General features: G+C 59.8%; 1 protein-coding gene and 1 long non-coding RNA gene across 2 annotated transcripts; one reads left to right on the forward strand and one right to left on the reverse strand.

Annotated features, from left to right (window-relative positions):
• Positions 1 to 4747: 4747 nt before the first annotated feature.
• On the reverse strand, positions 4748 to 14685 carry AIRE (autoimmune regulator; the record flags this gene model as incomplete). Its single annotated transcript, XM_082721452.1, has 14 exons — positions 4748 to 4880; positions 5712 to 5780; positions 7436 to 7538; positions 7625 to 7743; positions 8285 to 8467; positions 8940 to 9039; positions 10083 to 10198; positions 10854 to 10934; positions 11027 to 11169; positions 11951 to 12064; positions 12675 to 12749; positions 13037 to 13192; positions 13432 to 13606; positions 14020 to 14685. The coding sequence occupies 14 exons, from the start codon at positions 14683 to 14685 to the stop codon at positions 4800 to 4802; spliced, it is 2181 nt and encodes a 726-aa protein (XP_082577578.1). The 3' UTR covers positions 4748 to 4799.
• Positions 12197 to 18145, forward strand: LOC309860025. Its single transcript, XR_014309097.1, has 2 exons — positions 12197 to 12251; positions 13481 to 18145. It is a non-coding gene; the product is annotated as an uncharacterized lncRNA (long non-coding RNA).
• The last annotated feature ends 5102 nt before the right edge of the window (positions 18146 to 23247 follow it).

Below are 23247 nucleotides of genomic sequence, written 5' to 3' on the forward strand. Positions count from 1 at the left end.
TCAGGAAGGCCTCTCTGGGTGGTGGACAGAGGGGACAGATGGTTCCGGGGCAGAGGCAGTGGGGGCAGGTGGCTATCTCTGGGGTTCAAGCAGTGCCAGCTGTCTCTACAGTGGGACGACAGAGAAGGGGACAGATCTATGGGGTGTTTAGGACACCCAACCAGAAAGCCTGGGTACACAGGCTGGGACAGCGTTTGTGCCAACCAGGGCTGGACACTGCTTTCATGGCGTCCACTTGGGAGGCCACCCCCTCCCATGCGGTCCTTCAGCTACGGCAGGGCAGCTGCTCGGCCTTGGCCTGGGGCTGCCCCTCATCTCTGTGTAAGGGCAGCTCCTGGGGTCATCACGAGGGATGTTCAGAGAACAAGCAGCGGGAGCCCCGCCTCCACAATAGGAAGCATGGAGAGGGCGAGGCGGTGCTCGTTCATTCTCACTCACACCGGCACAAGGCTCTGTCAAGACGGGCAGGCGCAGGCTCGGGGCAGCAGTGGGCGACCACCCACACACAGGGGCTCCCAGCTCTGGGTACGCATGTCCAGCATGAAGTACACGTGCCCTTCAGAAATCATACCCACACAGTTATTTAAAAGCAATCTGAATGACAACTTGCAAAGGAAAATCATGCATGATCCCTGCTGTAACAACATGTACTCATTGTTCTGTGTTTCTTCCCGGAACTTCCCTCTGCCCGTGCGTGAACACACACTATTACACACACACACACGCATGTATTCACATATGTATATTCCTTTTTACATAAATCCTGTACATGTACACTCTATATACCTTCTTTCTTTATACATACATGTAGTCTACATCCATGTGTATGCATAGATATATGTAAGTAGAAATACATAAATAGGTAAGTAAATACACTTAATTTAAATTAATACTCATCTATTTCCCCACCAGGCTTGTACTCAGCATTTCTATTGTCTGGATAATACCCCCACTCTGGGCCTCTAAACCTGTTTATCAAGATATGCCTTGAACACAGAATGTTTGATGCATTTTCAAAGTCATAGTCACTAATTCTGCCAGTATTTGCCAACCAGCTCTGCTGGCCCTTGTCAGCCTGGTCTCTGCGTGGTCTGTCACACAGACTGCCCCCAGTGCACACCATCAGGAGGGGACAGGCAGCAAGTAACTAGACAAGAGATGGTCACAAAGGCAGTGGGGGTGGAGGGACACAGACATGACTCCAGGCTCTTCACCTACTAGTGAGTGATGTCCCTGACCCTGAACCAGCCCAGCCCACTCAGTCCGCCAAATAGGACCAGGCACCTCAGGACAAGACTGGCCGTAGGGCCTGGCCTCAGATGAAACTCGGACCCCTTGCTCATAAACAGTGACAACAGAGCTTCCAAGCAAGTGCTGACCTGTCCACAGGCCTTGCCTGCCTCTTTGGACTAGAAGAGCTGATACTGGGATTCTGGCCCAGTCCTGGCCCCTCTAAAGAAAAAGGTCTTCAGGGCGCTGACTGACAACGGCAAGGGACTTAGCGAGGGGACCACCGCCGCAGGGCAGAGAGCTCGGGCTCACGTCTGAACACAGCCCCCGGACTTGGGATCCACGGCCAGGGAGCTGGTGCAGCCCCTGAGCAAGGACGGAGGACTGAGAAGAAACACCGAGGTGGGGACACCAGGGCTGGCCCCCGCTGGGACTCTTACAGAGGGCGACCTGAGTGACCAGCCAGCACTGGCGGCCCTCAGCATCTCAGAATGTGATGGTGTTTGGACACGGGCTTCCGGTAAAAGGAGGTCACGAGCACAGGTCCTAACCCCGTCTGACCAGGGTCCCTCTGAGACGTGGCGACGAGGACACACGCCGCCGAGGGAGCGGCAGCCGAGGACGCGGAGTGCCTAGGAGGGGCCGGTCTTGCCGCACCCGCAGCCCCAGGACTGAGCGTCTGCGGCCCGAGCTCCGCTGCGGGAAGCCAGGGTGGTGGGCGCTGGGTGTGAGGACTGGCCCGGCCCAGTGCGCACCTGCCACTCGGGCCGTTACAAAGGCAGACACTGTTCTCGAGCTAGACAAGGCAGACAAACTTCCACGCCCACGGAAAGACAGGCGAGAGCAAGCAGACGTGTGACAGCTGGCGGGGCGTCCGCTCTCGGTGCGCGGAGCTCGGCCGGGCCCGCTGCAGGGCCACAGGGCCCCCGGGGAAGGCAGGGCTCTGCTCATCTCTGTCGTCCTGTCTGAGATGCTGAGGCACCCGACAGCCACGGGAAGGCAGGCTCATGGCCAGCAGAGAGCGACTGAAAATGTGGGCACACGCCGCCCTCCCTGGCCTGGGGCTGGAGCTGGGGGCTGGGGGTCCTTCTGCGCCTCTGGCCACGCACACCAGACAGTTCTCGCTGTTTCTCAAGGATGGAAGTGCCGCCTGACAGAGGCGCCCACAAAGCCGTGTGGCCCACGGTGTGGCGGGATGAGGGGAGCTCAGGGTCTCAGGGCCTCAGACCCCCGGAGGAGAAGCCTGAGCCTAAGGAGATGAGCCGGGTGGGTCACCAGTGGGACCCCGAGCCCCCGGGGGGCCTCCGTGGGCCGGTCTGTAGAGATGAGCCGGGTGGGTCACCGGTGGGACCCCGAGCCCCCGGGGGGCCTCCGTGGGCCAGTCTGTAGAGATGAGCCGGGTGGGTCACCGGTGGGACCCCGAGCCCCCGGGGGGCCTCCGTGGGCCGGTCTGTAGAGGGATTCGGATGGAGCTGGGGTACACAGGCCCCGGAACCCCCAGGGGGAGACCCAGTGGTGCCAGGGCTGCCGAGGGGGCGGGCCAGCCCACGTCTGTGCACAGCGGCCGAGGGATTCCTGGTCAGGGTGCATTCCAGAAGAGGGGGTGTGGACGCCGATGGGCAGGGGGTCCAGCATGTGGGTTCTCCCTGTCAGCTCCAACACAGCCCCTCCCCCACCACGTCCCCCAGCAGCTGCTCAAGGTCCTGCCCCACTCCGCCCCGTCAGCGAGGGGGTCGGGACAGGCTGGGCTCAGGGCCCGGTGGCGCTCCTCCATCAGGGAAGCGGGGCGCTGTGAGCTGGGACGCCCCAACCCCCGTGCCCCTGCCCTGCTCCGGGCCACCGAGCCTGGGCCTGCCCGCGGGCCCTCCCTCCCCGTGCCCATCTCTGTCCCAGTCCAGTATGGGATCACCCGCCTACACGTCGGGGACGCCCCTCCTAGCCTTGTGGTCCCACTGGTTGTCTGTCCCACCACTGCCCACATGGCCTGGCTGGGCCAGCTGCCTGTTTGCTCTCAGAACGCCAATGTCCACCCAGGGGACGTCCTCGCTTGAACAAGCAGCTCAACTAAGGGTCACGGGGCGCTTACCCTGGCCGCTGGGGGCTGGGCTGGCCTCCCAGCCCTGACCCGACCCTGAAGCACAGCCCCTCCCGCCCGTTCCCAAGGGGCTGCCTAGGAAGGTCGTGTGTGGATCAGGGGCCTGGAGGGGCCCGGAGAAGTGGGGTGAGCCAGCCAGACCCCCCGAGGCGGCAAGGCCACGAGTCCTGTCCGGGATGTCGCTCCCTGGCTGGGCTGCCCTGGGAGGGAACGCGAGCCGCCGTCCCAAGTCAGCACATGGGTCGCAGCTCAGCTGCCCACGCAGGGCAAGGCCCGTGGCCACTCCCTTCTTCCCCGTCAGGGCCATCCACCACGGGGTCCCTGCGGCTGGGGAGCTCTGATGGCCCCGATGTCTTCTTCCACCACAACCGACCCAGGTGCTGTGTCTTAGGCAGGGTCCTGGCCGGACCCTGGCCACGGGCCAGCGTCTGACCACAGCATGAGGAAGGTAAGAGGAGGTGCTGGCCCCGAGGCCCCTTCACCGCGACCCGCCGGCCCGGTGGTTGTCCCCCACCTGGCCCCTCAGCCTCCACCCCCAGCATCCTCCTGCCCCGGCCTGGACCTGCTTGTGCCTCACGGAGGTCACCTGCCTCCTACATGCGATCTGTCCCTCCAGCCGGAGAGCCCCCTCGGCCCGGCGTGCCTGGACAGACACAGACCATCTGCCACCAAGGTCTCCCGGGTGAACGTCTGATGGAACAAGGAGGCGGACGGGGAGCCCCGAGGGAAGGAGGCTGTCAGTCCCCGAGGCTCTGAGGGACACAGGAGCTGGGGCCCGTGGGGGCATCAGACGATGGGGGGGCCTGGACCTCACTGCAGGTGGACAGGGGGACAGGAGCCAGCAGAGAAAGGAGCGCGTCGTCCGCTTCCCGGGCCCGCCCCTTCCCACCAGCGCGGCCTAGGCCTGGGGCACGGGAAAGGCAGGGGGCCCACCCCCCACGGGAGAGCACGTCAAACCCCCCCAGAGTGGTTTTTTTTTTTTTTTTTAAAGATTTTATTTATTTATTTGACAGAGAGAAATCACAAGTAGATGGAGAGGCAGGCAGAGAGAGAGAGGAAAGCAGGCTCCCTGCCGAGCAGAGAGCCCGATGCGGGACTCGATCCCAGGACTCTGAGATCACGACCTGAGCCGAAGGCAGCAGCTTAACCCACTGAGCCACCCAGGCGCCCCCCAGAGTGGTTTTTATTTGAGTCTGTGCAACACTGGTGTGTGCACAAAGATAAGTCGCGGCTGCAAGCCGAGTGTAGACCACACCTGGACTTTCCTTTTTTCTTGGTCCTAACCCGGCTCCCAGGGCTGGGGCGTGTGTCCTGCTGCCCGCTCAGAGGAGGCCGCGTGAGCACGAGCGGGGACTCACAGGTATGCTGACTTGGAGTGGGGAGCGGGGAGCAGGGCTCTGCTCTCAGCTGAGGCTGCGTCGGCGGGGGGCCTCCCCTCCCCCAGGGCTGCCCCACAGACCCCAGCCGTCCTGGATCAAGAGGGGAAGGTGGGCGACTCGGCCAGCGGGCGGGCCATGCTCTGGATGGCCCACTGCAGGATTCCGTCGAAGGTGTGCTGCAAGACAGCAGAGCGGGGACTCGGGGACCGAGCACAGCCCGCAGACAGCTGTGCACAGCCTGGCCGCCAGGGTCACCAGGCATTCTGAGCACCCTGACCCTCCCATTCAGAGGTAGGGAAACTGAGGTCCAAGACACCACAAGACGTGCCAGGCGGGGATGGACTCCTCACCCAGTGCTCCGTCAGAGCATCCCGTAAGCACAGGGCGAGGCCGCTGCGGCTGTTCTGCCCCTTCTTCGGGGGGCTCTCTCCCTCCCCGCGCTCAGGGGCCCGGTCTCCGGCAGCTGCCCCTGCCAGAGCTACAGGGCCTGGGGTCCCCACCAAAGATACCTGAACTGTGTGGGACCCCCCTGTGCCCAGCCCACCGCACAGGGCAGGGCCCCATGGCCCGAGAAGGACACATGTTGGCCCCCTGGCTCTGGGGATGGCTGGAGGAGTCTGACCGCTGTGAAAAGAAGGCGGAGCCCCTAGAAGCCCCATTTTCTTCCCAGTGACTGAAGCTGCTCATCCTTGGGGGCAGAGATCTGGGTTGATGGAGCCGTGAGAGGTCCACTGAGAGGTTACGGGGCGCCCGACCCACCCCCGGAGGACAGCAGGATTCAGCAGTGCTGGAGTGAGGTTCTGCAGTCCTCAGACCCCAGGGTCTAGGACCCCCAGACAGGGCTGGAGGTGGGAAGGGCTCAGGGCCCCCTGTGGGCTCCTGCATGTGCGGGGAGGGGCCTGCATGGGCCTGTTGTGATGCTTGGGAGCCCCCGAGAAGGGGGCTGTCCCAGCTGCTAGGGAGGCTTGGGTGCTGGCTGCTTTAGGGACCAGTGGGTGACATGTTACCTCGCTTAGGAGGGATTCCAGGTCGTCCCTGTGCAGAACCGGCTCGTGACCAGCAGAACTGTCCCCTGCCTGCAGCCCAGGAAAGGAAGGTCAGCCCAGCTCCCGCACCCTTGCTAGGGACGGCCAGAATGAAGCAGGACTCCCTGCTGAGGCAACCGGGGGGGGGGGGTTGGGGAGGGAGGCAGAGGCCCATGCCAGGGCAGGGGGCCGCTGCCCCAGACAGGGCTCGGGGATCTGAATTCTAGCACCTGGCTCCTCCCAGGCTGCCGGGCACGGGCAAGATGGGCATGAGCGAGCTCCCGGCTGCGGGCCAGCTCCCGGTCCCCCTGGAAGCTGGTTCCCCGAGACCCCCAGGGCCTGCCTGCCTCTCCACCTGCTACGTGCAGTCTTCTGGGGAAAGCCAGGCCCTTAGAGAACCAGCTAGCAGGGAACCCGTCATGGATGGGGAAACTGAGGCCCAGAGAGGAAAGTGCCTGGTGCTATGCCAGCCATTCAACCATCCAACAAACACTGCCAGAGCCCATGGTGCCCCTGGCTAAGGGGCCAGGCCAGGGAACGAACCACACAGGAGACCCGCCAGCTCCTGGCTCAAAATCACCAAGTCAAAGCTCATCTACACCAGTCCTGGGAGGCAGCACCAGCCCGAGGGCGGGAGGCGGGAGCACAACCTCCGGGGCGGGTCTGCGGGGGGCGGGGCTGGGGAAAAAGGTCCGGGGCCACACCCACATTCTTGGGACTGCGCCTGGGGAAGTGGGGCTGGGGGAGGGGCTAAGGGGGCGGGGATGGCTACTCTCCGAGGTCATTACATTTTACATCTCAAAGACGAGATCTTTAAAAAAGCAAAGATCCCAGGTGTCCAAGAGGAAGCATCTTCTTTCGGGAAGGACCCCCGGTTGGGGCGGGCTCGGTGCAGACGGGTGGGGACAAGCCTTCCAGGCCCACCCGCGAAGTGCGCGGGCAGGTGCGGGCCGGGCTGTGGGCTGTGCGGGAGTCCCCTCGTGGGCACGGCCTCGGCCCCCCAGTTCTGGGCTGGCCTGTTACCCACACAGCGTGTCCGGGGAGTACGCGGTACTGTTGGGAAGGAGGATGGGCCTCGGATGGGGGTGGGACTTCTGGCATTCCCCAGGGCCCTCAGAGGTTGTCCTGGGGTCAGGGACACGTCAGGAAGCCCCTGCACACAGAACTCCCAGCCCTCGGGCTCCCGGGACCAGCGCGGCTCAGCAGGAAGGCAGACTGACGACCACGGAGAGCTCTCCCGGCTGCGGCGGGGGGAGGGGGGGGGGCTGCAGGGGTCCCGGGGCGGGGGCGCTCGGAGGGGCCGGAGGACTAGGAGCCCCGCACAGCCGGGCCACACGGGGCAGCCCAGTGGGCTTGCTCTTCCCAGGTGTGGGGCCTCCGTGCTGCTCCCGCCTCCCCGCACCCACCGGGGCTACGTGCGCCCCAGGGACCAGGAGAGGGGGACTTGGGGCTGGGCTCCGTCACCGTGAAACGGGCATCCAACCGCCAACTCATTCGGCTGTTGCTTAGTGGGTGTCTCTTTCAAACCGATGCTAAGTTACCCCAAAGGGGCCCGTTTGAACAACTGTACGGTGTGAAAACAGCCAACGAAGGGTCCATTGTGCACACCCGGGGAAGGGGGCACCTGGGCAGTCCCTGGAGGTGTCCCGGCCACCCCAATCCCACCCCAATCCCGCGGGGTCGGGGCCTCCTGGGGTAGCACTGACCTTGGCAGGCCCTAGCAAAGCGCGGGCGGGGTTCGGGGCAGTCGCCCCCTCCTCGGGGGCCGGAGCTGCGTCCCCGGAGCAGGATCGGCAGCGCGGGACGGCCCTGCGCACAGCGGACGAGGGTGTCGGGGGCGCCGCGGCCAGCGGTGTCCCTCCCCGGCCCGGTGCCCCAGCCACCGTCGCACTCACCCTGGCCGCGCGACGGCCCCGGGGAAGTGGCAGCGCCAGTGGAAGGCGGCGGCGCAGTGCGCGCACCGCAGCGCGTCCGATCCGTCCCCGCACACACCGCACCGCGCGCCCGCGGGGCCCTGGAGGGGAGCAGCGCGGTGACGGGAGGACAGGGGTTCACGCACGGCCACGCCCTCTGCCCCGCCCCTGGGAGCTCGGGGACACCGGGCACCCTCGGACTGCAGCCGGGAGAGACCTCCTCTGCCGTGGTGGGCCCGGACCCCCTTTTTAGGGCTGGTCAAGGGGACCCCAGGACTGCACCCCCAGAGGAGGCGGGAGGGTGTGGGGGACTGGGACTCCCCAACATGAGGGGCCATCCCCCTTATCGTGGTACCTGGGGGTAGGGGTCTCAGGATCAGGGACAGAATCTCACTCCCGCTGGGGTCCCTCCGGAAGCTTCCTTCCCGGCCCAGCTCTGGGGGCGCTTCTCCATCACCCAGCCCCCGGCCGCCCTCTCCACGGCCAGTCTGGAGGCTCTTGGCAAAGGCCTCCCTTAGCCCCGACCCTGACCACCCCCCCCCCACGACGACCTCCTCTCCCCCAGCGTGTCAGAGCTCCATGTGGGGGCCTGCAGGCCCTGAGCCCCCATTAGACAGCCACCCGACCCCAGCACCCCCTCACCTGCTGCCCCTCAGGGCCCACACACAGTAGGGGGCGCAGGGCTGAGGGGTCCAGCACCGGCAAGGGGGCCGCCGAAGGTGGGGCCGGCAGGTGTTTGTAGGGGACGGCGGTGTCGACCCCGACCAGGGTCTCCCTGGACAGTCCCTTCGCCTCTTCTCCTGTCAGCCTCAGTCCTAGAAGGACCTGGAACCGGAGGGTCAGGGCTTGGAGAGGCCACAGGGGGACTGGCACAGGCCACCCAGGGAGTCAGTGATCCCCGGACCCTGGGAGCCCAGGGGAGCTGGTGTCGGGGAACCCTGCCCTGGGTTGGAAAGGTTTGGATCCAGTTGCTCAGCAAGGTCCTTGCGCCCCCATCTGAAGCGGGGTGTCTGCGGCCCCCGCGGGCTGTGTTCTATCACCCGCATCTCGGCCGCAGCCGGATGCTCGAACGTTCTGAGATAATGTTCTCAGTAGCCGAAGGGTATCCCTGTGCTGGACCGACAGAGCTGAGGCCAGAGAAATGGGGCCACTGGAAGGGCCACTTCCCAGTGTGGAAAGCCGAGCCGGTGAGGCCAGGCCGGTGCGGGGAGCGCACAGCTGCATGGCTGGGGCCGGCCCGACCTGCAGGGGTGGCCAGGAGGCTGGACAGAGGGCCCTGGAAGGGGCCTGCACGTACCGGGGGCTCCGTGGGCGGCTCCGGGGGCGGGGGCTCCTCCGCCCGGGGCAGGTCCGGCGGGGCTCTTGCCTGCAGGCATCTGGAACACCTCCACGTCCCGCTGCTCCCGTGGCCACCAGCCAGGGGCGTGCAAGGAAAGCAGAAGGGACAGTGGACTCCCAGCGCGCAGGGCAGGGGAGGCCTGAAGTTCCCTCCAAGTCACCCCTCTCCCTCTTCAGGTGGGGAAACGGAGGCCCAGGCAGGCCGGTGGGCAAAGCCACGCTGGAGGCGCTGGCCCGGCCAGTCTGCGGGAGAGCCCGGGACACTGGGGAGGTTACCCCTGCTGGGGGGGCCCTCACTAGCCTTGTCGCTGTCCTGTCTGAGAGCGTCTCTGCCGAGCCCGGAGAATCCGGGACTCCTGCTAACCTAGAGTGGCCTGGGCGTGCCTCTCATGGGCCCCGCGTCAGTGGGACCTCTCTGACCCGGGGTGTTTATAGCCCCCGGACCCACGTTTCCACAAGCGGGTGGTGCCCAGCAGAAGGGGACGTGCTCAGGGGCAGGAAGGCAGACCGCAGCCCCGCCCCAACACTCTCCTTCTGGTGACAAGCATCTGCGGCAGAGACAAGCCACCTGGTCAGGGTCACTCAGGGGGATGGGCCAGGATAGAAGATGGTCCCTTGTCCCACCCCAGCTCTTCCCCTCCTGCTGTGGGAGCTGGCGAGGCTAGGGCTGGGAGTGTCGGGGGCAGGGAGAGCCAGGAGGCAGACTCCGGACGGGTACCCTGCCTGCGATGGGCAAACCCGGCCTGACTTTGAAGACGACCTTGCTTGGAGAGGGGGGGCCCGGCGGCCTGGGGGAGTTTGGGCTGGGGGGTGTGCAGTGAGATGGGACAGGATAGCCGTTTGTCTTTCTTCTCTGCCCTCTGGGCCCCCCTCCTGGCCAGGCTTGGGGGGTGATGGGGAGCCGTGTGGGCACACGGGGAGGTGGGGAGGGAGGACCCAGGCCCCAGCCTCACTGTCCAGGGATGTGAGCGAAGGCCTCCCTCCCAGCCACGGAACGCACCCACGGAGGACCCAGCCTCCTGCCCAGGGTCAGGGTCCGCTGGGTAGAAGAGGCCACGGAGGCAGGCGGGGGCAGCCTGGGTGGCCAGCGGGCCGGGCTCACCTGGGAATGTCCCGGAGCGGCGGGGACAGGCAGGCCAGGTGGAAGGCCCGGGGGCAGCCGTCGCAGCAGATGAGCTCCCCCCCGTCCCGGCACACGGCACACTCGTCCTCGTTCTTCTGACGCGGGCGAGACACACGCAGCCTCTGGGAGATGGCGGGGTGGCGGGCGCCCTCCCGGGGAGCCCCTCAGAGCAGCTCCACTGCTGCGTCCCCTGCCTGCTCCCTGCGGGCCCTCAATGTCCCCACCTCGCAGCCCTGCCCAAATGGTGCTACAGTCCCCTCCGCGGGGTCACCTCCTCCAGAAGCCCACCAGACCAGGCAGCCTGGCCCAGCGAGGAGCACACTCATTGTCCTAACCAGCCTCCCGCCCCCGCCCTGCCCCCGGCCACTGCCTTCCGGGGAGCCCTGGGAGGCCGGCCGGGATCCCGCCCTTCCTGAGGCCTGGGACCCAGCACCCCGCCCGGTGTGGGCGGGGGCTGCCAGAGCCGTGACCTTGCCTGGGAGCCCAAGGACAGGAACTGATGCTCTGCTTCCTGACCCCCACCCACTGGCCCGCTGGGAGACAAGGGACAGCGGGTGCCTAGACCGGTCAAAGCCCGGTAGGACTCGCTTTCCCTGACTTACTTGGAATTTTACGGTTGTGTGTTACCAGAAAGCGTAGTGTTAAGGGAAAGCCAGGCCTCTGTCCTCACCCCCACGGGAGCGCCCTGGGCGCGGGGCAGAAGGCGATGGAGGCGCGTCCCACCCCCTCCCCCCGTGGGCGGCGCATTACCTGGTGGGGCTGGGGCTCGCTGGGGAGGGCGGGAGCCGCCAGTGCCCTGCCCTGCTGGCCGGCTCTCTGCTCGCCTCCGCCCTGCTGAGGGAGGGGAGGGTCACCACCGGAGGAGCCCCGCCCCCCCGCAGGCCCCGCCCCAGCGAGCTCCGGGTGCAGAGGGCGGTGCTTACGGGGGCAGAAGCCTGGGGCCCCTTGGCCCGGACCAGTGTCTTCAGGCCGCTGCCCCGCGTCTTGCTCTTCCCCCCGCTGGGGTCTTCGAACTTGCTGGGAGTGTAGAACTCCCCCCCGACCTGGATGCACTTCTTGCCTCCACCTGGGGGGAGAGTCTGGCTGGACCGTGCTCGGCGGCCCGGGACCGGGCGCCCGGGGCAGGCTCTCGGCCTGGCCGCTGGCTCCCGCCACGCCCCCGCCCCGCTCAGCCCCGCTCCGCTGCGGACCAGGCTCCCGAGGGACACTGGGGACACTGGGTCCGATGACGGGTGCCCCCAAGAGCGGAGAGGACACAGGCACAAGGAGGAGACCCTGTGGCTTGGCGGCAGACAGCCGGGCGGAGGCCTGCCAGCATCCCAGGGGAGGGAGCTGCGAGGCGGGAAAGTTTTCTGGAGCCTTCGGAGGGAGCAACGCCCTGCGACACCTTGATCTGGGGAGTCTGTTGTTGGAAGCTGCCCGCTTTGTGGCCGTTGGTCATAACTGCCATGGGGAGCTCCTGCAGGGTCCTCGGGGCCCTCCCTGGGACCCTCCCTGGCTCCAGGGGCCAGCTGGCCCTCACTGTCCTCAGCATCCCCACGGGCAGCTGCCGAGCTCAGAGGGAGGGAAGGGAGGTGGGGGGGCGCACAGGTGTTCAGGCTGTCCTGGGGAGGGGTGAGTCCAAGACCCTGAGGGGCCCACCTGAATGTGCAGAACTGACCCAGGCTGTGGCCCTGGACCACGGGCCCCCCAGAAGTCCAGGGCCCCGCACCCCCGAGGGGAGCCCTCGGTGCCCGTGCCCCCTCCAGAGGTAGCAGAGTCATGGTCCCGCCAGCGCTGGGGCTGCGAGGTGCTCAGGGTGGTCGGGGGTCTGGGGGCTGCGTCCCCCCGGCAGGTGAGCCGTCTACCTGACTCGAACACCTGCTGAATGAGGATCCCCTCCACCGCCCCACAGGCTCCTGGGACGTCCCCCGACGACACCGTCACGGCCCTCTGGACCGAAGTGGCCATGGTCTGAATTCCTGAGAAGAGGAGAGGCAGCTGGGGGGTCACCGTGGCAAGGAGAGCCCCTGGACGCCACCTTCCTGCAGGCGGCGGCGGGGAGGGGGGCAAGAGGGGCCTGGGCTGTGGAACCCGTCTTTCCTTCTGCCCAGGGCGGGCGCGGGAGGGGGCCCAGCCCCTGGACGCAGACAGACAGACAGACAGCCCGTGAGTAACTGTACAGAGAACCGGTGGTGGTGTGTGCGTGTGTGTGTGTGTGTGTGTGTGTGTGTGTGAACTCACTCCCGGCAGGGATGAACACGAACCCAGCGCCTGGCCCTGGGCTGCTGGGAGGGAGGCCAAGTTCGGGGGCAGCCTGCAGGTCAGGTGACCACAGAAGGTCTCTGAGGTCCCCCGGGCTGGGGCAAGGAGGGGACAGAGAGGGGCCAGGCTTCATCCAGCAAACGGACAAGCAGGACACTCTGGAGGAAGCGTGGTTTGGGCTGACCCTGAAGGACGGGGACACGGGGCCAGCCACATGTGGGGTGATCGGAGACGCCAGGACAGGCCCTCCGAGGGCAGCACCCCACCTCGGCCCCTGATCCCCTGACCGCGGCCGCAGGGCATGGGGCGGCAGGGCGCCTGGCTCACCGGTTCCCGGCGGGAGGCGCTGTGGCTCCGCGCTGCTCTCGGGCTTCTTGGACGGCTTGGTCTTCGCCTGGGAGCCTGCAGGGGGCGCAGCAGCCCGACCCTCATCTCCCTGCGGGGGCCAAGGTGGGGCCTCTCCAACTCGCTGGGGTCCCCTTGCTTTATTGAGCTCTGGTGTCCACATCCTGCCCACTTCCCAGGGTCCCGGGACAAGGGACGGCTAGGCTCACCCTCTAGGTATCCAGAGGGGACCAGTGCAGCCCCTGCCGAACAGGCTCCAGGCCAGGCGGTGGGGAAAGGGGTGTGGTCAGGGGTGAGGCGCTCCCCAGGGCAGTCTGTGCCCAGCTAGCTCCTCAACTAGGCACCTGGGCTGGAGGTCCCCCGTGGAGACGATGCCACAGGCAGGGCGACTCTTGGCTCCTCCGGGGCCTTCCTCTTGGTGGGGGGTCTGGGCAGCAGCACTGGGGCCTTGGGGCCCGTCGGGGGCTTCCTCGCCTTCCGGGGCTGGGTGAGGTCCACATCTGCAGGGTGCGAGGGGGGCCGAGCCTCAAGACCGGAGCCCCCACCGTGGCAAGGAGGGCAAGACCCCGGCCCTTCGGCACGCAGAGCCCAGGACGGTCCTGGGTGATGTCCAGGGGCTCCCTAACCACGCCCGGCCCTCCCTCCTCAGTCCAGCTGGAGTGACTCCAGCCGCCGCAGGCCCCCAGCGAGGGGGGCCGAGCCCCGTGGGACCCCCGCGCCCCCACAGTGCCCTCCCCACCTTTGGGGAAGCCGTCGAAGATGGGCTGTAGCCGGGCGTATCTCTCCAGGTTGTAGTCCTTAAAGAGAACCCTCCAGAAGTCCAGGATGGCAGCTGCGTCCCGGGTCAGGAGCCACGAGAGGAGCGCGTGGAAGGCCTGTGGGCAGCCTTCCTTCTCCTTCAGACGCAGAGTCTCCTGAAGCAAGGCGGGAGTGGGAGGCCCTGCCGCCTGCCTCCCCAGTACCCCTACTTCCTGCCACCCTCCCGGAGGGCGCTGCAGGAGACGTGGGCGCCGTGCCCATGCCCCTGGGTTGAGGTGGGCGTGGGCATGCCCGAGGGCGCTGGGGGCGAGGGAGGCCGGCCTGGGACTCGGGGACCACAGCCCCAGCTTCAGGAGGGCCGGGGAGGCATCGGGAGGACAGGAGCTTGTCCTGGAGGCCAGGCCCCTGACCTGTGATCACACCAGCAGCCCCCGTCCCAACCTTCTGACCCCCACTCGTGGGGGGCCAGTAAGGCCCATCTGAAGCTCGCCCTCCCAGACATTGGCCCTGGCTCGACGGCAGGGTTTGGGGAGACCGGGGGGTGCCAGGAGTCTGGGTTGGGGCCCACCTGGAACTTGTCCTCGGGGACCACGTCGTGGTCGGCCAGCGCGTGCAGCAGCGGGAAGGCGCTGTCCACGGCCACGGCGATCTCTGTGCGGTGCAGCCTCAGGAGACGGCGCAGCACAGCGTCCCCACCTGCCCGGGCCTCACCCGCCGTCGTGGGTTCTGGGGGCATGGGACTCGGGGCCCCCTCTCCCCGCCTGGGGTCCCGCGGCCTTGGGGCGCCACTGGCCTTGGGGAGTGCCTGGGCCATCTCTGCCTCCTGGCCCTCGGGCGGCCCCTGTCCAGGGGCACAGCTGGGCGGGCACCCGTGGAGGGCTGAGCCCAGCCAGCACCCCGTCTCTATTATAGCAGACTCTCCCCGAAAAGAGCAAAGGCTGTTTCCCCAGAGCCAATCAGGGCCAGAGGGAGGGGCCAGAAAGGAAAATTCCGTGTAATCCAGTGAGGACCAGGCCCCAGGCCCCCCAGTTCCACACCTGCCAGAAGGCTGTTGGCATCCCTCCCCTTGGTAAAGGAGGCTTCTGGGCTGGGGCCGACCCCTCGGTGAGAGGGCTGGGAGGCAGCCAGCCCAGGCACCCTCCACCTCACCCAAGGCGCACGGGCCACTCCGCCCGGGACCACGGGGCTGACGGGGGCAGGGTCCCCCGTGGGGAGCGGGCATTACCACCTCCATTGCTCAGGGCCTGGGCCTGGGCTGTGGGAGGGTCAGATGGAGGAGTGCCTGTCGGGTGGAGGACGGAGGGCCTGCCGGTGGGCGCAGCACCGGGCATTGCCTACAGGCTGTGTGGCGCTGGCCCCGTCGCTTTCCCTCTCGGAGACCCATCTTCCACAGGAGCACACGCCCCCGGGGGACCCGCTGCAACCTACCCGCCCCTTCCCGCAGGTGTGTTCCGACAAAGCTCGGAGAAGGCAGCTGGCGCGGCGGACCGACGCCCCGAGCGTGGGCCCCTGCCCTTGTCCTGCTCACGGCCCAGTGGAGGCCCCAGGAGCCTTTCCAGGGCCGGCGACGGAGGCTGGAGGATGGTGCCGGGAAATGGGAGGCCGTCCTGGGGGGCTGTAGCAGGCGGGGGACCCGCATCCCAGGCTATGACGGGTGCTGCCAGATCACGGGACCCAGCGTGGCCTAGGGCAGAGGCACAAGGGCCACAGACGAAAGGCGCGTCGAGGCGGCCGGGCTTCAGAGCCACGGGAGGTCTTTTGGAAGAAGAACCTGGACAGTCTTGGGCTGGTGGTGAGTGTGGGGCGGGAGGACCCAGGAAGCCCGGGGTCAGGGCAGGGCTGCGCTGGGGGGAGGGGCCGCCCGCAAGGGGAGGGGCCGCCCGCAAGGGGAGGGGCCCAGGCAGATTCCGTGGGGGTGTCGCCAAGATTCACGAGGTCGCTATGTTCTCTACTGTGGGGGGAGTTCTGGGGGCGCTGCTGAGGGCCTCCTCCTGCCACGGGAGGCCTGTGTCGGTTTGTCCCCCTCCCTGGGCTTGGGTCCCTCGGATTGCTGCCCGATGGGTGTTCTGGGGTGTTCGGGAACAAGCCTGGGCTCGGGCTATGGGGGTTGTCACCCAGAGAGCTGGACCTCGAGAGCAATGAGGATCAGAGCAGTCAGGGCCGGCTGTGGAATGTGCTGGGGCCTCCTGCCTGGGAGCAGGGCCCTCGGGCTGCCGGCCTCCAGCTGCGAGCCCAGCCGCTGCAGTGCTGTGGGCGGTGGCCGCCGACCGTGGGGCTTGGGGCGGTCCCAGTCTGTCCTGCCTCGTGCCATCACAGATGCCCAGAGGGTACACCCCGGGCTCCCACCGACGCCAGCCCGGCTGCCCTCTCAGAGAAGCACATGCTCGCCCCATCCCCGGCCAGGCCGCTCTGCCGCGGGATCACTGTGACCTCTGAAAGAAAGCAGAAGTCGCAGTCACTGCTGACCGGAGCATCTGCTGGAGCAGCCGCACCCCCGCTCACGGGGGTCCGGTCTCAGGGAGCCGAGCACTTCGTGTTCCACCTGAGGGCACCTGCTGGGCCGGCAAGCTGCAGGGATCCCACAGAGAGGCTCTACGGGTGCTGAGGAGCTGTGCTGGTGGCGTTAGGGTGCCCGCAGCCATTCCCCTGGCAGCTCAGTGTCCCCCTACGTCAGGCCAAGCTGCCCTGCAATGTCACTCGACAGCCGGCCGAGTTTTCCCCCAGCAGCCGACTCATCAAGGGACACTTTAACCACAAGACAACGGTCCAGGGGATAAAAATAGCCAAAAGGATCGAGTCTTCGCTTTTCTCGAGCTGCGAAAGCCTTGTGGGTGCACCTGGGTCAGCAGCCGGCCTGGCCTACAGGTGCCGCCCAGCTTCTCGCCAACAGATCTGCGAGGCTTCTTGGAGAATCTTGGACTTTCCACCCCGTGGGGGTTTCCCTGGCAGCCCCCTCCTGCAGGGTCTGCTGGGGGCGGCCTACGAGACCCAGAGAGGAGCCAGGGCAAGGGCCCCCCCCGCCTTCAGCTGCCCCTGGCTGTCGGAGAGCTGGGCCTTACTCAGGTCCCCCTCGAGGCGCAGGGCACAGAGACCCGCCGGCCTCTCGGCCGACCGTCTCCAAGCCTCTGTCCCCACCTGTGCGGGATCTCTTCCTCAGGCGTGGTCATGTTACGCAGCAGACGCGTCCGGCCCACCGCGCCCCGGGCCCTGTTCTGAGTACTTCGCAATTACACTTTGCCCCGCTGGGCCGGCATTGATGACCCCATTCTACAGATGAGGAGACTGAGGCCCAAGGAGGCTGTGAGTAAAAGGCCTTGGATGGACGGTGTCCGGGTCCACGCTCTCAGCACACAGGACACTGCTCACAGGCCCAGGCCGTGTCAGCTCAAAGAGAGGGAAATGCTTCCTATGTGATGTGCCCAGAGATAAGGGCAGGGTCAGGCAGAGACCGGAGGGGCTGCTCCTCGGCTGCTCGGCTTGGCTCCCTCAAAGAAGCCTGGACTCGGTGACCTTCTGTGTTGCCGCAGATGGAGGCTTCAGAATGTGTGGCTCCCGGGAGGGGCTGGGCTCCCAGGGGTAAGGAGGTAGAGACCGCTTCAGGGCACTTGGGCCTCAGCTCGGGGAACAGGGCAGGAGGGGACTTCCCACCTGGGAGGGCATCCGGGGAGGCTCAGGCTCCTGGTGACACTTTGCCAGGACCTTAACACCCTGTCGGCCACCAGGGAGCTGCGTGACCCTGTCTGAGCCTCCGTTGGCCCGTGAAAGATGCTCAACATTACTAATTCTTAGAGAAATACAAAGGAAAACCAAATGAGAGGCCACCTCGCACCCACCAGGATGGCTATTATCCCAAACTAGAAAGTAGTATGTTGGCGAAAATATGGAGAAATTGGAACACTCATACGTTGTCGGGGGAATGCAAATGGTGCACCCACTGAGAAAAATGGCGGCTCCCCAGTAATTTCCTTCGTAAGTTAAGGTCTTCTTTTTTTTAAGACTTTATTTTTAGGTCATCTCCACACCCAACGTGGGGCTCAAACCCACAAACCCAGGATCAAGAGTCACAAGCTCCCCCGACTGAGTCGGCCAGGTACCTCGATATGCTGAATTCTTCGGTGAGAATTGCTGTTCCAGTCCCAGCTGCGCCCCCAAAGGAACTGGAAGGAGGTGTGCAAAAGCCAGTGCAAAAATGTCCACGGCAGCACTATTCAACAGCGGTTACGGGGCGGGAACAACCCAATTGTTCATCTATGGAGGAATGGATACATCAAACGTAGCCTAGCCACACGATGGAATTGTTCAACTGTGAAAAAGATGGGCTACAGACCCTGCTGCAGTGCGGATGCGCCTCGAAAGCGTGATGCTTGCTGAAGTAAGCCAGACGTAAAAGGCCGCCTGCTACACGGCTCCATTTATATGAAATTCCCAGAAGAGGCAAATCTGTGGAGACAGAAAACAGATCAGTGGCTTGTGGAGCTGGGGGGGGGGGGGGGACAGCGAATGGGTATGGAATGTGCATGCGGGGTGACCAAAAAGTTCTGGAAATGGACAGTGATGGTTGCACACCATTACAGTGGACTAATTACTCCAGGATCTTGAACTTTCAAATGCTAAAACTTTAAAATTTTATGGTATGTTTATCTTACTATAAATAAAAACTCGGTCTAAAAATCAGGCAGATGTATTGGTGGGGATCTGTCTGTGGTTTCTCTGCTCTGTTCCACTGGTCTGTGTGTCTGTCCATCCACCACACAGTCTCGAATACCACAGCCATAAAGTGAATTTTGAAACCCAGTAGGCCATCTCTATCTGCTCCCATTTTACTTTTCTTTTTCAAAATTGTCTCTGTTACTCTAGTTCCTTTGATTTTTCCATATAAATTTAAAAAATATTCTATTTATAAAAAATCTTGCTAGGATTCTGATAGGAATTACAGTGAACCTTTGTATCAATTTGAGGGAAATTAACATCTTTATTATGTTGAGTGTTGCAATCCATGAACATGGTATGTCTCTCCATTTATTTAGACCTTCACCGATTTCTTCCATCAGGGTTTTGTGGTTTTCAGTCTGCGAGTCCTACACATGCTTTACTAGACTTGCACCTAAGCAGTTAATCTTTTGAGCAAGGGTAAATAGTTCTGTGATTCTACTTTTGATGTCCACGTGTTTGTGCATTGTTAGTGCATAGAAATACAAATGACTTTTTTTTTTTTGCATGTTCATCTTACATCCCACAGCATTGCTGAACTCCCTTTATTGGTTCTAGAAGTGCTTTAGAATCTTCGGGATTCTCTGCAAACACAGTCATGTCATCAGTAAACAGAAACAGTTTCGTCTCTTCCCTCCCAGTCTATACTGACTGTTAATTTCCTTGCGTTGCTTTATTGCACTGCCCAGACTTCCAGCACGATGTTGTATAGAAGTGATGAGAGTGGACACCCTTGCCTTGTTCCTGATCTCAGGGTGAACACATCCTCTTGCATATTAAATATAATGTTAGCTGCAGGTTTTTGGTAAGTTTTCTTTATCAACTTTCAGAGGCCTTTCCATTCTTATATTTATGAGAGGTTTTATTATGAACAGGTGTTGACTTTTTTCCAATGCTCTTTCTACACCGATGAATATGATCAAGTGATTTTTCTTCTTTAGTCTGTTGACACAGTAGGTTACATAGATTGATTTTTGAATATTGAACCAGTCTTGCATCCCTTGAATAAACTCCGCTTGGTCATGGTGTATAATTATCTTCATAAATTGTTGAATTTGATTTGCTAGTATTTCTTAAGGATTTTCATGAGATATGTTGGCCTGTAGTTTTTGGTTGGTTTGTTTTTGTTGTTTTTGCAATCGTTGTATGGTTTTGATCTCAGAATTATATTAGCTTCATAAAATGAAGGCGAGTTCTCTCCTCTTTCATTTCCTGGAAGAGATTGTGTAGAAACAATGTTAATTATATTTTAAATGTTTGATAGAATTCCCCAGTGAAATCATCTGAGCCAGGAGAAATCTTTTTGGGGAGTTTTAAAATTAAGAATTCAATTTCCCTGGGGCCCCTGGGTGGCACAGTCTGTTAAGCATCCAACTCTTGGTTTCAACTGAGGTCCTAATGTCAGGATCTTGAGATCAAGTCCCACATCTGGCTCTGAGCTCAGCAAGGAAACTGCTAAAATCCCTTCTCCCTCTCCCTCCACCCTCTCCCCATCTTTCTCTCCCTCTCTTTCTCTCAAATAAGTAAATAAATCCTTTAATAAAATAAAATTAAGAATTCAATTCCCTAAATATTCATAGTATATTCAAATTATCTACTTTATAGGTTAATTGTGCCACTTTGTGTGTTTTCAAGGAATTGATCCATTTCAACTAAATCGTCAAATTTATGAGTGTAGAGTTGTTCATAGTTTTCCCTTATTATCTTTTTGATGTCCTCAAGGTCTGCAGTGATATCCCCTGTATCAGTTTCAATATTGGTAATTTTTGTTTTCTCTCTTTTTTTGTCAGTCTTGCTAGATAGGTATCGATTTGAAACAGTAGTTTTATCTACTATGAATAATTGAATTTCTTTTTTTTTTTTTTTGAAGATTTATTTATAAGAGCGAGAGACCCAGGACGGGGCAGAAGGAGAGCGGGAGAGAACATCAAGCAGACTGTCTGCTGAACACAGAGGCTGGAACCCACCTCGGGTCTCAATCCCAGGACCTGGGATCATGACTTGATCTGAAACCAAGAGTTGGATATTCAACCAGCTGTGCTAACCTGGTGCCCCGATATGTGTTGATTTTTCAAAAAATTTCTCAAAGAACCAGCTTGTATTGATATTCTCTATGATTTTTCTTTTCACTTGTGTTGATTTTTGCTCTTATTTTTATTATTCCTTTCCCCATACTTTTAGGAAAATACTTTTCCTTTTCCCAAAGCCCATTTTAGGCTTATTTTGCTCTTTTTCTTCTAGGTTCTTTTTCTAAATTAAATTTTATTTTATTTAAATGCAGTTACTTAGGGGGTGCCTGGGTGGTTCAGTTGGTTAGGTGACTGCCTTCGGCTCAGGTCATGACCCTGGAGTCCCGGATTGAGTCCTGCATCAGGCTCCGTGCTTGGCAGGGAGTCTGCTTCTCTCTCTGAACCTACCCCTTCTCAGGCTCTCTCTCTCTCATTCTCTCTTTCTCTCAGATCAATAAAATCTTTTAAAAAATAAATTCAGTTAATGATCATACAGTACGTAACTAGTCTCAGGGGTAGAGGTCAGTGATGCATCAGTAGCATACGACACCCAGTGCTAATTCCATCACGTGTCCTCCTTAATGCCTGTCCCCCAGTCACCCCATCCCCCCACCCCCTCCAGCAACCCTCAGTTCAGATTTTATGATTCAGAGTCTCTTATGGTTTGTCTCTCTCTGCTTTCATCTTGTTTTATTTTTCCCTCCCTCTATGATCCTCTGTTTTGTTTCTTAAATTCCACATATGAGTGAAACCATATGGTATTTGCCTTTCTCTGATTGACTTACTTCATTCAGCATAATACCCTCTAGTTCCATCCACATCATTGCAAATGGGAAGATTTCATCCTTTCTGATAGCTGAGTAATATTCCGTTGTGTAGATGAACCACAACTTCTTTATCCATTCATCAGTGGATGGACATCTGGGCTCTTTCCAGAGTTTGGCTATTGTGGACATCACTGCTATAAATATTGGGGTGCCATTGCCCTTTTGGATCACTACATTTGTATCTTTGGAGTAAATATATAGTACTGTGATTGCTGGGTCATAGGGTAGCTCTATTTTCATCTTTTTGAGGAACCTCCATGCTGTTTTCCAGAGTGGCTGCACCAGCTTGCCTTCCCACCAACAGTGCAGGAGGCTCCCCTTTCTCCGCATCCTCGCCAGCATCTGTCGTTTCCTGACTTGTTGATTTTAGCCATTCTGACTGGTGTGAAGTGGGATCTCACTGTGGTTTTCATTTGTATTTCTCTGATGCTGGGTGATGTGGAGCACTTTTTCATGTGTCTGTTGGCTGTTTGTATGTCTTCTCTGGAGAAGTGTCTGTTCACATCTTTTGCCCATTTCTTGACTGGATTATTTGTTATTTGGGTGTTGAGTTTGATACAAATTTTGGTATTATTTGTCCCATCTCTGTGAAAAGTTGTGATGGTTTTTTTTTTAAAGAATTTATTTATTTATTTAGAGAGAGATAACAAGTAGGCAGAGAGGCAAGCAGAGAGAGAGAGAGAGGAGCAAACAAGCTCCCTGCTGAGCAGAGGGCTCCCAGGACCCTGAGATCATGACCTGAGCCAAAGGCAGAGGCTTAACCCACTGAGCCACTCGGGCGCCCCTGTGATGGTATTTTGATAGAAGTTGCATTGAATGTATAGATTGCTCCAGGTAGCATAGACATTTTAACAATATTTGGTCTTCTAATCCATGAGCAAGGAACTTTTTCCATTTTTTGTGTCTGCCTCAATGTTTCATGCATGTTCTATAGTTTTCTGAGTACAGATCATTTGCCTCTTTGGTTAGGTTTATTCCTAAGTATCTTAGGGGTTTTGGTACAATTGTAAATGGGATCAACTTGTTAATTGCTCTTTCTTCTGTCTCATTGACAGTATATAGAATTGCAACTGGTTTCTGGGCATTGATTTTAAATTCTGCCACTTTGCTGAATTCCTGTATGGGTTCTAGCAATTTTGGGATGGAGTGTTTTGGGTTTTCCAGATAGAGTATCATGTCATCTGTGAAGAGCGAGAGTTTGTCTTCTTCTTTGCTATTTGGATGACTTTTATTTCTTTTTGTTTTCTGATTGCTGAGGTTAGGGCTTCCAGCACTGTGTTGAACAACAGTGGTGACAGTGGACATCCCTGCTGTGTTCCTGACCTTAGGGGGAAATCTCTCAGTTTTTCCCCATTGAGAATGATATTTGCTGTGGGCTTCTCATTTATGACTTTTATGATATTGAGACATGTTCCCTCTACCCCTACACTGTGAAGAGTTTTAAACAAGATAGGATGCTGTACTTTGACAAATGCTTTTTTCTGAATCTATTGAGAGTATCATATGGTTCTTGTCCTTTCTTTCCTTACTTTAGTGTATCACATTGATATGCAGATTTTGAACCACCCTTGCAGCCCAGGAATAAATCTCACTTGGTTGTAGTGAATAATCCTTTTAATCTACTGTTGGATCCTGTTGGCTAGTATCTTGGTAAGAATTTTTGCATCCATGTTCATCAGGGTTATTGGTCTGTAATTCTTCTTTTTGGTGGGGTCTTTGTCTGGTTTTGAGATCAAATAATGTAGGCCCAATAGAAAGAGTTTGGAAGTTTTTCTTCACTTTCTATTTTTTGAAACAGCTTCAGAAGAATAGGTATTAATTCTTCTTTAAATGTTTGCTAGAATTCCCCCCTGGGAAGGCTTTGGCCCTCAACTCTTGTTTGTTGGAAGATTTTTGATGACTGTTTCAATTTCCTTTTAGGTTACGGGTTTGTTCAGGTCTTCTATTTCTTCCTGTTTCAGTTTTGGTAGTTTATATAGTTCTAGGGATCCTTCCATTTCTTCCAAATTGCCTAATTTGTTGGGATATAATGGCTCATCACATTTACTTATAATTGCATTTCTTCAGTGTTGCTTGTGATCTCTCCTCTTTGATTCATGATTTTATTAATTTGGGTCCTGTCTCTTTCACTTTCTCTCTTTTTAATAAATCTGGCTGGGGGGTTGTCAATCTTATTAATTCTTTGCAAGAACCAGCTCCTAGTTCTGTTGATCTGTTATACTGTTCTTTTGGTTTCTATTTCATTCATTT

This window comes from Mustela nivalis (assembly GCF_964662115.1).
Source record: "Mustela nivalis genome assembly, chromosome: 1".
NCBI lineage: Eukaryota > Metazoa > Chordata > Mammalia > Carnivora > Mustelidae > Mustela > Mustela nivalis.